We start from the raw sequence: 14242 nt of genomic DNA, 5'->3' as shown, positions 1-14242 counted from the left end.
ACCACCTGCACGACGGGCGGGGGGGGGGAGCGGGCGGAGGAGTACTCAGCTGTACATGCTAAACTATATGTGGCTACAAATATGTCCTTTAATGTCGCATATGTTTATCTTTGAAGACAATAAACTACCATTGTACAAAAAAATGTAATTTTATTTGTCTATTCGTTTAAATAACACACGTTTGTAGTCAGTTGTGCCCCCCCCCCCCGCCTGCTCCGTAGTGTGGTGGCCGTTTAAAGGGAATGTTTATTAACTGAGAGCGGTTAAACTGCGACTTAACGGTTAAACTAGGTACAAGTGTAGATATTTGTTTTTAAGTTAGTGGTTTTTCCAGTTTGATTAGTTCTAGTTAATTAATTAATTCTAGTTTCCGTCATTTAGCGTATTTTTTAAAAATAATTTTCCTATTATTAATCCGCCACCTCGCTTTGATGTACATTTTCCAACCAATCATGGATAGCTCAGCTGATCACTGTCGGGCTCAGTGCCAGGTAACAGTTTACATTTTGTAAACAACACTCGACATGAGAGTTTTGCCCGATACACTGCAGAGGGGCTCCCCCCATCGCAATATGTGAACAGTGCATGCTATTAGGGGACCTGACATGTCACTGTAAATAATATAAATAAAATAATAGTCAAAGTGTCATGAATAAAAATGAATTAATCATTGTACTCAACTCTTTTTTTTTTGCAAGACTGTAACAGTGCTGTGGAATTATAGAAATATATAATTTACCCCAGTATACATTGGAGCTCAATAAGCAACACAAGTTATTATAGTAAAATCGAGCAACAGAAAATTATATATAATGTCTATAGTAAGTACGGTAACACTACTTCACTTCCTGTCTCTTGCTGTGTCTCCAGCAGCAACAGTATTTTTTTCTTTATAAAGCATTCCTCGTATAGCTTGCATCAACTCATCCACTTGATGTTTTTTCTATACAATTTACAACTTTTCATTTTTATATATATATATATATATATAATTTTGTAAACACACTGCAATGTTTGCCCTTAAGTTTGGCTCTAGATGAAAGGCAATGATGTCCTTATAATTGAAAGCTTTCATTAGTACAGCATTACATTATTAGAATTTTTTTTCGACATGTAAGTTGACATTTTGGCCTAAAGGTGGTGTAAGAGGAGAGCTCATGAATTCTCCAAGACTCATAATATTTGGAGTATAATGTGTACATACTATTATGTATGTATTTTATGTAATATATATTCATATATGCATTAATATACAGTATCGGCTGAGTAACTCTAATAATAATAATAATGATACAATTTATTTATAAAGAATTTTTCATTGCTAAAAGCAATCTCAAAGTGTTACAGAGGAAAAACAAGATAAAAAAGGTCTAAAAAAACATCAGTAAAAAAATAAATAGCTGGCACTATACTGGCAATGATTCAATTTCATGAACAACGCTGTTTTTATACCAACAGTTCCAATGAGACATCATTACCTCATGAGTTAAGCTAGGTTTGAATTATTGCACAAACAGTATTGCATAGAGCTAAAAGCCTTAAAAGGTCGAGGTTAAAAATTAACCAACAGCCAAAATTAAGATCACATTTAAACATGAAATACAGATGGGGGAATATGATGTCTATGCTCCATGTGTTTATCATACTTTTCTTTTTTAGTCACGCTTTATGCCTCTATCTATTTTTTTTCCAGTCCTCAGTTAGACATTTTTTACTCTAATAAAGATTTAATTTCTTCATCCTTAATCCAAATGGTAAAAAATATTCTGTTGCAAAAAAAGCATCAGCAGGTCTGTTCCAGCTGCTGAACTTCATGGCTGGAAACAAAAAAACAAAAAAAAACAGCATAACCACATTTTAGATATCATTAGAACAACAAAAAATATATCCTTAATTCAAGACTTTCCCTGCTGAAGAGTGAAATGATCACAGATAGTCATTATTGTTCCATTTCCGGATATCAGTACATCAATCAATACTCATGATATAAAAATAGTTGAGGGGCAATGGGCGGTTGCTGTGGTGATCACATGCTCTCATTGATCTTGTCTTCTTTTACATTTTAGATAATGTATAACATGTAAAAAGTCCCAAACAGTGGTGGTCACACTGGTTTCATCAGTCTCAATTGAACATTTGTGGCATTCATTCAATGCATCCTGAGGTATTATGCAATAGGACTCTTGAATAGATAGCTATTCATGGATGGGCAGCCCTTTTTTTTTTTTTTTTTCCTGTTCATCTTGTCTATTCCCAGACGTGGGTGTAATTGTGAGTATTTGTCTGTTGCATGTGTGGTGGCAGCAGCAGCAGCAGCTCCACAGCCATGAGTTCATGTCAAGTTGTGTTAGTGCAGAGCTGTGCTGCTGCAGAAGTGTCACACAGGGGAGTCACCACGAGAGGGAGGGACTTAGGCAGCAGGACAATGCCTGTGTTTGTGCAACAGCCCCCAACAGTGGCGGCTGGCTCTCTAACAGCGCTCTCGCTTGACTACCATTGCCGCAGGCATTGTTGAAGTGAAAGGGAAGTGGACAGCTTGATCCTGCCCCTGGGATGCACCGACCAGAGGTAAGACCCCCGTTCCCTACTGTAATGTCTGTGTGATGGAAGAAAATCATTTTTCCTTTATTTGAAAGCTGCCTTGCTGTGTGAACTGAGTCAGTAAGGGGTGTTCTAGTGCAACTCTGGGGGAATTCGAGGTCTGGGAGCTGGAGGTTGGCTTGCGGTGAGGCACCCTTGTCTGTGCTTTTGGCAGGGTCACTGCTGTGTGTGTGTGTGTGTGTGAACGGAGCAGAGCTGAAAGAAAGTTTCACAGAAAAGAGGCTCAGTGAAAGGCATGTGTAGAATGTGACTGGGACCGAGCAGCTAAAATACAGAGTTTGAAGGGGACAAAAAATATATACGGAGGTGAAAAGTTGGAATGGTGATGGGGAAAAATTAAAAAATCCGTCTAGATTCAAAACCAAAGACGAGAGGATGAACAAATCCCAACCTGTATGTTTTCCGGCACTCTCACCAGAGAGACGACAGGTGAGGATAGAGTGAAGATTTACAGTGGTAAAAATAGAGGCAGAATGGAGGTGGAGAGATTAAGAGAGAGATTAATTAGGGAGCCGGGGAAGGGGGGGTTAAAGGAAGGGAAAAGGCAGAAAAAGAATTAAGGAAACTGAGAAGATGGAAAGCAAGCTCTGAGAAACCCTCGATAAGGACGATTGTATTACCTGTAAAACACACCTCTTAGGTCGGACAACCAACTATTGTACTCCTTCACCAACTTCCATTCAAATCTTCTCTTTCAGTCCTGAGTGAACGCTGGATTCCACATGCAGTGAAAAGAATACAGGTAAGCCACTCATTTTCAGTTCTGCCTTCCTCCCCTCCTTCCTTCCTTCCCTAGAAATAAATACTCTTATCCCTTCTAGCTGCCAGATTAGTGCAGACTCAAGATGTTCAGTGTCGGCGTGGTAGTCCTCCTGGGATATGCCTCTAATCACTATCTTATAAAACCATCACAAATTCCCATTCCCAACAGGGCTATTTGTCAAAGTGAACAGGGAACCATTGGTGTCAGTCGAATGCATTCAAAGTGTGTCATCCACATTAACCCCATGATGTGTGTTGTTTTTCCCAGGCAGCGGGGGAGAAAGAGATTGGATTTTGGTGTGAGGAAACAACAGGGCAGAAAAGCTGGCCAGAGAGGACACGGATCCAACAGTAGAAGGGGAAAAAAAAGGGGGCGTCCACTCCACCCCTGCCGTACCAGGGAGGAGGAGAAGACGGTGCACCGCTGCCACATCAAAAAGAGGCGGCGATCTGCTGTTTGTGGCGCGGGGTTGGGGAGGGGGGGGGTGGGGGGCGTGGGGGCAGGTGAGGAGGGCTGAGCTGGTGGGGTGACAGGAGGAAAAAAGCGAGAGGGGGCGAAGAGGCGAGAGGAGGAGAGGAGCAGTCAGTGGACCTGGGCCTGGAGGCCGAACACGAGCAGGATGGCGGAGAAGAAAGTTAGGTCAGTATCTCTTTTTTTCATCTGGTCTGTTTTGCTTAACGAAGATGAGCTCACCAAATATAGAATCAACTTGATTAATGCTGGATTCTTACTGTCTTTGCATGTGCGTGTGTGTGCCTGTGTGAGAGGAAACTCTCCGTGTGCCTGCTGTATTTGCATGTGTTTGTCCATGAATGGATGCGCCATTTGCATTGGGGTGCGTCGTCGCCGGCTCGACGCGTAATTGGGTCTGTGTGCGTGTGTCTGTGTGTCAATGTTGATCCCCTCGCAGCCTCCCTGCTAAGCTGATTAATGGGGGCGTGGCGGGCCTGGTCGGTGTGACATGTGTGTTTCCTATTGACCTGGCCAAGACCCGCCTACAGAACCAGCAGGGCGTCCAAGTCTACAAAGGAATGTGAGTACTGGGGCTCCCCCTGGCCCCGACTTAACCCACTGCTGTTATTGATCCAAAGACATGCAAAGATAAGACTTTTACATCACTGCCATCTCAGTGTCTAAGCATCACTGAACGACGCGTTTCTTTTAATGGTTTTTTAATGTGAAAAAAAAAAAAGTCTCTAAAATACTCTTTAGCTTCAAAGTTGAGTTGGGGGAATAATTTGGTTTTCTGCATGCAAGTAAGTGGAAAGACGAGTCCAGAGACTGTAAATGAAACCTTTTCTGCAGCGCTCGATAAACAGTTTCACATGTGCTCTCTGGATAACAGCGCTCTCATTTGAGCTAACCACAGCACAATTTTATTTAGATTACCACATCGCACATACTTTCCCGATGAATCCTAGAGGGTGAAGCAGCTGAACACTCTTCCCATATTTGGACCAGAGGTTTTTGTTTTTGGTTAGGATTGTACAAAACCCACCCCGTGGGATCACGTTAGAGGGAATGGTTGTGTACAATGTGTGTGTGTTTTTTATTGCGAGTTCAGTCAAATCAGTTGGTGCTTTTTTAAAATTTTAGTTGGGGGAAAAAGAGAAAAGGACAGATCCCGTGTCCTCAAAAGACACAGGACTGACCCCGGATTTTTTTTTTTTTAACTGCGCAAATCCGGTGGCCATCAATGCAACGGGCTGACTGGGTGTGGCCATCCTGTGTTCAGCAGACTGTGATTTTCCACTGTGAGTCAGAGGAGGGAAAATAGGAGGATAACTAATTCTCCTCAAGGCCCGAATTATATAAACACGAGGTCGGATTCTTTTTCTCTTTTTTCCCTTTGCGACGAAACTGATGGATTTCGGCATGAGTCTCCACACAGCATGGGTCTCTGTCCAGTTTTGTTGTTGGGACAGGATAGATGTTCATGGTGTGTTTGGGATAAAGCCAAGGCAATGATGATGATGATGATGCTGATGATGCTGATGATGATGATGATGCCAAAGGAAGATTAATACTATTGATTTGACGGAGATGAATGTCAGTGGAGTTAATCGTGAAAGATTTGATCATTTGTTGCGTTTAATTTTAGGACAAACGGAGACATGACATCAATTTGTTTTTCTTTTTGTCTTTTAAGGCTGGACTGTCTGGCGAAGACGGTGCGCTCCGAAGGTTATTTCGGATGCTACAGAGGTATTCTTTTGCGTTTCTAATCCCTGTGATAAACAACAATAACAACCATAAGCTGCTGTGTATAGGTTTGTTCTATACCTCGGTGGAAAAACCCCTCGTGTGTCACTGTCATCGGCCTGTTTGCCTCCTCCAGGTGCGGCGGTGAACCTCACGCTCGTCACGCCAGAAAAAGCCATCAAGTTGGCCGCCAATGATGTCTTCAGACAGAAGCTCACTAAGGACGGGTAACCCATACCCTCGCTCACACACACCACATGATCGATCGACATCAAAATAAACCCCCAAACTACAGAACAAGTAGACCTGAAACAAAGCTATTTGAATATATCACAGCACAGAAGTTACACCAATAGTTATACCAAAAACAAATGAGATATTATGTCATTTTGAAGAAAATAAGATTCGAAAAAAAGGGGTCATGGTTATTATAGCCAATGAAATTTCTGTTACGTTGCTTTCATAAAAGACACACACAACTATTGTAGTGTCCCACCTTGGTTCATGCTGATTATCTGTTTCCAGGCATCTGCCCCTGTGGGGGGAGGTGCTGGCAGGGTGTGGGGCGGGCACCTGTCAGGTGGTGGTCACCACTCCTATGGAGATGCTTAAGATCCAGCTGCAGGACGCAGGAAGGCTCGGTGAGTCGGCCACTTTGGTCATTGTGGAAATCAAGTTTAAAAATAAATAAGCCACACCTCCTTGCTCTGTAAAATGCAATGTAAATGTCTCCTAAAAAGAATTTGAAAACCAAATAGTTGGCAGCTGCTTCTTTGTACAATAACCCAAAAGCCACACACACAGGGTGATGGGGCCGCAGGGTTACATCTGTCTGCATGTGTTTGCTAACCTGGGACTGTCTGCGTTTTATCCATTAGCGACACAAAAGGCCGTGCCGACTGCAGCCCAGGCCGCCGCCCCCGGTCCAGCGCCGTCGCTGGCGGCAACGCCGCCGCAGGCCCGGCCGCCGCCTCCGCGGACCTCAGCCACCGGCATCACCGTGGAGCTGCTGAAGACCCGTGGCCTGGCCGGTCTCTACAGGGGGGCGGGGGCCACATTGATGAGGTCATACACACCTGACATGAACACACTCTCGCCCACTTACTCACAATATCTTAAATATTTACTTTTAATGTACACGTATGTGTAAATTTAGTCACCATTTTACAACTACAGTAGAAAGGCTGACAGAGAGTTCATAAACTGTTTTGAATCATGTTTTTATACTTTGCTCTTGTGTTGGAAACATGGCCGCCGTGCCCTGCGCGAGTTTATTCTAATTGCGTAACTCAGCCTGCGTTGGTTGTATTTCCTGTCACCTCTGCCAACCAACACCGATCAATAGATTCCTGCAGCTATGTCTGGTTGACTGTTAGGCTGCGGTTGAACGGGGTCACGTGTCTCAGTTTCTCCCTGCCTCCTTTACTTTCCATCTGATTTAATCTAACAATTTTTATTTATCAATCTCATTTTTCCAGGGATGTCCCCTTCTCAATGATCTACTTCCCGCTATTTGCCAACCTGAATGCGCTGGGCCGCGAAACGGCAGCCCAGGGTGACGTGCAGGCCAAGGCACCATTCTGGCAGTCGTTCGTGGCCGGCTGCTCCGCCGGCTCGGTGGCAGCCGTGGCTGTAACCCCACTGGATGGTGAGTGGGAGAAAGTGAAAAAGAGAGAGGAAATGGGGGAGTAGAAAGGTGCATGTGCATGGGGGCTTCAGCTTTTTCTACTGTCCGGTGTGTTCCAAAAAAATCACTCGACCCAATTTTTCAAATAAACCTTACAGTGATACACTACAGATGACATAACTTATGAAGATTAATAGCACAATCTTCCTCAAATGAAAAGTTGAATTCATAAGCAATAAAATGCTCCCTCACTCGATTCGCTTCCTTGCAATTTCCTCCCTTGGTCTGGTATGATGACCGATGGCCTATCGTCCAGAAATCCAGATGGATACTTGTTTTTGAAATCATGTTCGGTTTGTCATTCGCGTTATCTTCCAGTTTTATTGGAATTGACAGTGCATCCTTGTTTCGATTAACCCTACAGTGATAAAGACTCGTCTGCAGACCTTGCAAAAAGGGGAGGGGGAGGACACGTACAGAGGAATCGTTGACTGCACAAGGTACGGCTGTGTATTCTATAAGCAGACATTTGTAGACCTAATATTTGCCAGCGCAAAGGAAGAGTCAAAATTGTCCTCTCTTTGTACCCCTGCAGGCGCATCATGAGGCGGGAGGGCCCGGCCGCTTTCCTGAAGGGCGCAGCGTGCCGTGCGTTGGTCATCGCTCCCCTCTTCGGAATCGCACAGGGCGTCTACTTCCTCGGGGTAGGGGAGTCGTTGCTGGGTCTGCTGGAATAGCGGCGCTCGGCATCGGTGGTGCTGGTTTAATCTGCAGATTATCTGACGTCCGAGATATGAAGATGCTCTAATTACTAACTGGTGGACCAACTTTTTCACACTAATCCAAGTTTCTCTAGGTTTTTTTTACATGCTGTCAGCAGGGTCCCATAGATTACACGGGACCCAGTGTATGTGTGTGACTTATATGAGGGCATGGGTACCAAGTTGTCGGGTTCATCCCAGCTTGCTCGCTGGCTGCAATATGTCTGGGGGCTCCTCCTTTCACCTGGGAGAGATTATTCTGTCTGGTTGTGCGTCCTCAAGGACATATTTTTCCTTTTTAAAAATGTTTTTGATCACGTTGGCTGTGTCAATACACACAGCGTACATTTTGCCAAGGGATTCGATCATTTCTTTTCTTTTTTGGAAATTTGGAATTTCAACGCACAACAATACAAACATAAATATAAAATACACCGAGTAGAATCAAGACCTTTAGGACACAAATGACTTGATTGAAATAATCAAGTGTCTGTTGAGCTTTGAAGGCGAGAGAGTGTGTGTGTGTGTGTGTGTGTGTGTGTGTGTGTGTGTGTCAAAGTCTATAAGAGCAAAGGGCAAGTGGTTCTCAAGGCACTATATTTTTTGTGATTATTTATCCTAAAAATATTTCAACAAATATTTGGAAGTCATGACAATAGGAACGACCAAAGTGGAACATAATATTAAAATATTTTTTAATGGGAATTTATTTGACGGTGACAGAAAAAAAATAACTGTGCATCAAAATCAATGTTGTTGCTAATACATTGAGATTGTGATTATCCACAAAATCCCCTTAGAATTTAATATATGGATACATGAACATGAATGAATTTTGGTAAGTTATGATCAAGACTGATGTCGGTTAAGAAAAACAATTAAGTTGAAAATAATAACATATTATTTTGAAGGAATATTTTTTTTTGGGGAATTTTTTTATCTTCTACGGTCTTGACTGTGTTTTATTAAAGGGACACGAAAGAGCTGCTGCATGTTGTTTGAGGCCGCTAGATAAAAAAAATGCCTACCAATCTGACCAGAAGTGTGCGTCGTCCAATTGAAGGTGACAAATTCCCCTTTTCGATCTTTATCAGAAGCTACTGTTGCCTAATGCTTGACCTCAGAATCTGACCTGGGCATATTTGGCAGGACCTCAACATGTGTTCGATGTGTTTTCTCTGGAAAAAAGGAGCTTTGATCGCTTCTGGCCAACCCTGTTATGCGTTTCTCCCACTCCACCCACGAGGTCGGAGTTGTAATCTCGCCTGCCAGTGTCTCTAAGGTCACTTTGTTAATCTGACGGTAATGCTTTAATCAGCGTATTAGTGTACAATATACTCTAACACACAGATCACTTCCTGCCTAAAGGTCACAGGTTAGACCGCCGGGCCGCTGTCTCGTAGGCCTTGACTCGCTTCTTCTTCACAGCCTGGCAGGGTTTACATAAAAACCTGTAAGAAGCCTCGGCCTGTTTTTACTGCTTAGTTACACATTATAATAAACAAATATATGTTGCTTCAAATGATGTGTGCAAATAAACTTAAAAAGAAAGGAATGCAATTAAAGCCTTATTATCATTCCTGTTAGTTTCTGAAGCATCAAAACTGTTGAGTCTTACATGGATTCAGTTGGATTGGTGGTTGTTGAAATATGAACATAGCCTAAGTAAACTTGTTTGTTTATAAGCTGTAAATAAAGATGTCTCATACATGCTTAGTGTTTCTCCGTGTCACGTGAATTTATTTCTTTGGCTTTTTTGTTTGTTCTTTGTGCTTCAGAACACTATTTTAGTTTAACCATAAACTTTATCATAACTTACTAAAGATTGAAAAAAATGACAAATACCACCAAACAAACAGAACTTGAATTAAGAAAACAAACATTTATTTTAACTGAAATGTAAACATAAATGCTCATGTCAGTTAGCCGATAATATCGTTCAGGCTCTAAGCATATCGGGCCGATACCGATATGTCTGTGAAAGGCTAATATCGGCCAACCGATATATCAGTCAGGTTCTAGTTGAAATGTTCTGTTTGGCAAACATACCAAATAATCTACCTCATCATAGGCTGTAGTCTACAAGGTGCGAGGGACAATGTGTATCTTTGGCGTTGAAAACATGCAGCTTTGATTGATTCAATACAAAGTTAGAAAAGAGCAACAGTTTACACAAAAACAAATCAAGGAACACGTATGTGCAATGCCGTTTCAAGCAGTCCGTCTGACAACCCTTTGAGAAGTAATATAGAAGGCCCTTATATGTAAGAGTGCATGTCGGGTTATTACACAGTCCATGGTAAAAAAAAATTAAATAAAACAGATATATATAAACACATAGCGTAGCATCCCATGAAGTAAAATCTGTCTTTTCATTGACCCTGATGACTGTCTGGCAGGTGAGTGATGATAGTCTGTGGTCACCTGAACTATTCCCTCTGCGTTGCCCTTCAAGTCCACCGTCAATCTGTGAACTTGCGGTTGGGGTTGGCGCCAAACAAGTTCACTCTGATTTCAGGCGTCATCTGACCGGGGTCAAGCAAAAAGAAATCATTCAAGTAAATCAGTAAATCAATATTACACATGCTTCAATATTTCTTTCCGATTTATTTTATGGATGCAAAAGGAGATTAACAACAACAGTAACTATAAAACTCCTGGGTATTCGTCAAATGTTTGATAACATTCTGGAATATTTCGCTTTCAACTCTTTCTCTATAATTTAACTCACTGGGAAAACTGTTGGGCTCTGCTGCCCCCCGCAGGCGAGTAGCAGAAACTACTTTTAGTGTGTTATTAGGATCAGAGATGATGATTTTATGGATTTTAGAAATGAAGTAAAAGTTACTTTACCTGATGAGCCATGAGTTCAAGCCTGCTCTCCAAAGTGTTGGCAACCTTGATCTTCCCGTTATCGTTGTACACCTCGACTCCTCCACAGCTGGTAAGAAAACAAAGAGAAGTGACTTATTGAGAATATGAGAGATGAGGTACATCTTTGATTCACACTTTTAGTAATCTGACTATTTATTTTTTCAAACGAAAGAGTAAGGGTTGATGTTTAAGTAAATTAAGTCATTGTACATTTCTGATGGAAGGAAACGCTCCTGGTCAATTCTGACGTTGATGTTTATCTTCACTGCCTCTTTGTAGACGGGGATGATCTTCGTGACCGCAGCCTATCAGGTGATACCGTCAAGTTTCATGAGTGCAACCAAAGATTCAGAAACTCTTGAAATTTTCTCTGCTCTCCTAAATATGACACTGATTACAACGTACAGAACTGAAGTGTGCTCACCTGAACCACTTCTACATCCTGTGGTCGACAGCGAACGGTAACCTTCGGCTCCAGCAGCTGATAGAATCCCTGGAAAGTGAAAAAGGGAGGAAACTCAGAGAGCCAATAAATCGATCGGGCGAGTTTATGAGACGGCAGCTGGAGCTGCTTCATAATTCATACCTGAAGCACGAGGCCCTCAAGCAGGGCGGAGTAGCGAGCAGGGTCCTTGGCGATCTCTGCAAGTCTCTCACGGGACTCATTCAACAAATCCTGAGATTTGAGAACACGGAATGAAGAAAAAAAACGTCAGCAAAAAAAACTTAAACATTATAAATGTGTTGCTCTTTAACACTTCTTTTCAGCTACGTCGGAATCAGACACAATGACTAAATAAGATCTGTACTGTGAGTAAGAAAAGCTAATATAGGTTGTTTTGTAAAAATGCTCGTCTGTGATGAAATGTTTTATTTCCACAAATGAAAATCCAACAAATTGGGGAAGTGAATCCAACTGAAATGTAGCGATTCAATTCAGGGGTCAATGTAGAATGCTGACGACCTCTAACCCTGATCATGTCGTCGCGGGCCTTCAGCACCTTCAGCCTCGCTTGGTTCATCAGGTTGGACATCTGGCTGCGACGGGGTGGAAGCAGAAGTCGTGAGTAAATTTAGCTGCTAACACACACGTTCACATGTTAACACAGCAAACTTGGCACATGGCTGCTCTGCGTGACGGACAGTTCGTACATCGCACTGATGTTAAGCCGACTGCGACGCCACAAAACTGAATTTTAGGAAGCAGATTGGAAGACATTGGTTAGTCTTTAATATCAATAAACCACGTGATCCCCATCTCTCATGTCAAATCCATGTAGCAGTGCATAAAACGAGGGAAGGCTTCCACTGTTTGATGTAATCTAGTAAAGCCAAATGGCTTCAAAACAGCTTCAAGGCCCCTTTTATTTGTTGTGATGATATAACTTAATACATTTTTTTTGTGGGAATGAAAGAATGAATCACCGAAAGACAAGAGACTCACATTTTCTTCTGCTGTTCAATCTGCTTCTCCTTCTTCTCATAGTACTTCATCATCTTCAGCCGCTGAGTCTGAACCAGGCGACCTTTCTCAATGTTGAACTCCTCCTCCGCCTGGCAACACAGGACAACAGTCACTGACTGCAGCAAGACACACGGTCAACGGCACAAGACCTTGACAGACAGACAGACAGACAGACAGACAGAGAGACAGACAGACGGACAGACAGACAGACAGACAGACAGAGAGACAGACGGGGAGACAAACGGAGAGACAGACAGACGGACAGACAGACAGACAGACAGACAGAGACAGACAGAGAGACATAGAGACACAGAGAGACAGACAGACAGACAGACGGAGAGACAGAGAGAGACAGACAGAGAGACAGACAAACAGACAGAGAGACAGACGGACAGAGAGAGACAGACAGATAGACAGACAGGCAGGCAGACAGACAGACAGACAGGTGGACAGACACACAGACAGACAGACAGACAGAGAGACAGACACACAGACAGACACACACACGCAGACAGACAGACAGACAGACAGACAGACAGACAGACACACACACAGACAGACAGACAGACAGATAGATAGATAGATAGTGACAGACAAACAGATGTTACCCTTGAATCAATCTCCTCAACTTTCTCACTGGCCTCTTGTTCGATGAAGGCCATCATGTGCTTGATCTGACACAAGAGACACACAGAGTTCAGTTTTCTACGTACTAGTACAAACAAGTCACAGCATACATACATACAACAATATATATATATACTTTTTTTAATCATATTTACTTATAGAAGATCCACGTGTAAGGTGACAGTAACCTGTAGCCATGACTTTGTTTAGTCTTCAACTTTACGTGTATGATAACGACGACAACAACAACAACAACAATTCTGTCAAACGAACGAAAACCCAAAGTTGTGACGATGTTAAAGTAAGAGCCGAAGATCGACTGAACAGCCTGAAGCACAAGAAGAGCTAGTTCAGGGGTTCAGCCTCTCAGCTGACGTCTGACGGGTTTACTCTGCATAACGTAGTTCATTTTGGAGTATTGTGACATGTACTTGCATTTACTTTACCTGTCTCTGTACGTCGGCGTCGGTGAGCGCCATGTCTGCTTTGAAAAAAACAAACGTTCTGTTCGTGTAAAGTCTGTAAATAAGATGTGCGTGTGTGTTCAACGGTCCAACAATAACAGAAAACAACTGGAGACAGAACAGACGCGTCCTCCTTCACGACGCGTTCACGGCCTGAGACAACACACAACTTCCGGTTATGACTTTCAAAATAATACAGAAATAAAAATAGATCCGGTCCTAACTTTTTTTTTTTTTTTTTTTAGAATAGAATATTTATTGTCATTATTACACTATGTCATTATTATGTAATTTCGTATGGCTTCTCTCATACAGGAAAGGAAAAGAGAAATAAAAGTGGTAAGAGACAAATGGAAGCAGAATAAGTGTAACACTGCAAAGTGTCACTTGTGCAAGTTATTAAGGTAAATAAAAAATGAAAAGGCACTGGTTTAAAATCATAGGTTTAAATAAGTATAATATTTATTTGGAAAAATATTTGTAAAGTGTTTTTACATTTAGGTAGAATGTTGTAGTTAGTGTAACATTATTGAAGGTTAATAGAGAGAAAAAAGAAAACAAAGATAAGACGAAAAAAAGAAAATGAAAATTGTATTTTACATATAATGCAAAGCAGAAGTAATTTAAGGTCACTTTCCTTATACACCATATTCCTTATTCCTGTATAAAAGATTGTAAATGAAACTTAACGTGATTTCTGAAACCTAACCCTAACGAGCCCTTACCATAACCAGTAAACCTGGGGGAAACACTGCCACACAAATTAATTTATACATGTAGAAATACAGAAAAATAGCCTATTTCATTTCATTTCCCCCCCACTGTATTTCTTAATGTATTTCATAATTTATTTCTGCA

General features: G+C 42.0%; 2 protein-coding genes across 3 annotated transcripts; one reads left to right on the top strand and one right to left on the bottom strand.

Annotated features, from left to right (window-relative positions):
• The first annotated feature begins 2341 nt into the window (after window positions 1-2341).
• Window positions 2342-9670, top strand: slc25a18 (solute carrier family 25 member 18). Of its 2 annotated transcripts, none has more exons than XM_035642892.2 (11): window positions 2342-2568; window positions 3300-3343; window positions 3636-4003; window positions 4275-4397; window positions 5514-5569; window positions 5703-5793; window positions 6092-6207; window positions 6445-6631; window positions 7045-7214; window positions 7618-7693; window positions 7789-9670. In XM_035642892.2, exons 3-11 carry the CDS (start codon window positions 3984-3986, stop codon window positions 7928-7930), a joined length of 981 nt encoding a protein of 326 aa, XP_035498785.2. In that variant the 5' UTR covers window positions 2342-2568; window positions 3300-3343; window positions 3636-3983; the 3' UTR covers window positions 7931-9670. The 2 variants fall into 2 exon arrangements, with proteins under 2 accessions (XP_035498785.2, XP_035498784.2); XM_035642891.2 differs by having other exon boundaries at window positions 3632-4003.
• A 146-nt stretch (window positions 9671-9816) lies between these two features.
• Window positions 9817-13556, bottom strand: atp6v1e1a (ATPase H+ transporting V1 subunit E1a). Its single transcript, XM_035642893.1, has 9 exons — window positions 13367-13556; window positions 12902-12967; window positions 12273-12382; window positions 11800-11866; window positions 11415-11504; window positions 11253-11321; window positions 11039-11133; window positions 10808-10895; window positions 9817-10479 (listed from the first exon to the last, which is right to left on the bottom strand). Exons 1-9 carry the CDS (start codon window positions 13397-13399, stop codon window positions 10417-10419), a joined length of 681 nt encoding a protein of 226 aa, XP_035498786.1. The 5' UTR covers window positions 13400-13556; the 3' UTR covers window positions 9817-10416.
• Between the last annotated feature and the right edge of the window lie 686 nt (window positions 13557-14242).

Source organism: Scophthalmus maximus, chromosome 7 (genome assembly GCF_022379125.1).
Source record: "Scophthalmus maximus strain ysfricsl-2021 chromosome 7, ASM2237912v1, whole genome shotgun sequence".
Classification (NCBI taxonomy): Eukaryota; Metazoa; Chordata; class Actinopteri; order Pleuronectiformes; family Scophthalmidae; genus Scophthalmus; species Scophthalmus maximus.
Note: the sequence above shows the minus strand (reverse complement) of the source record. Positions and strands in the feature narration are given on the sequence as shown.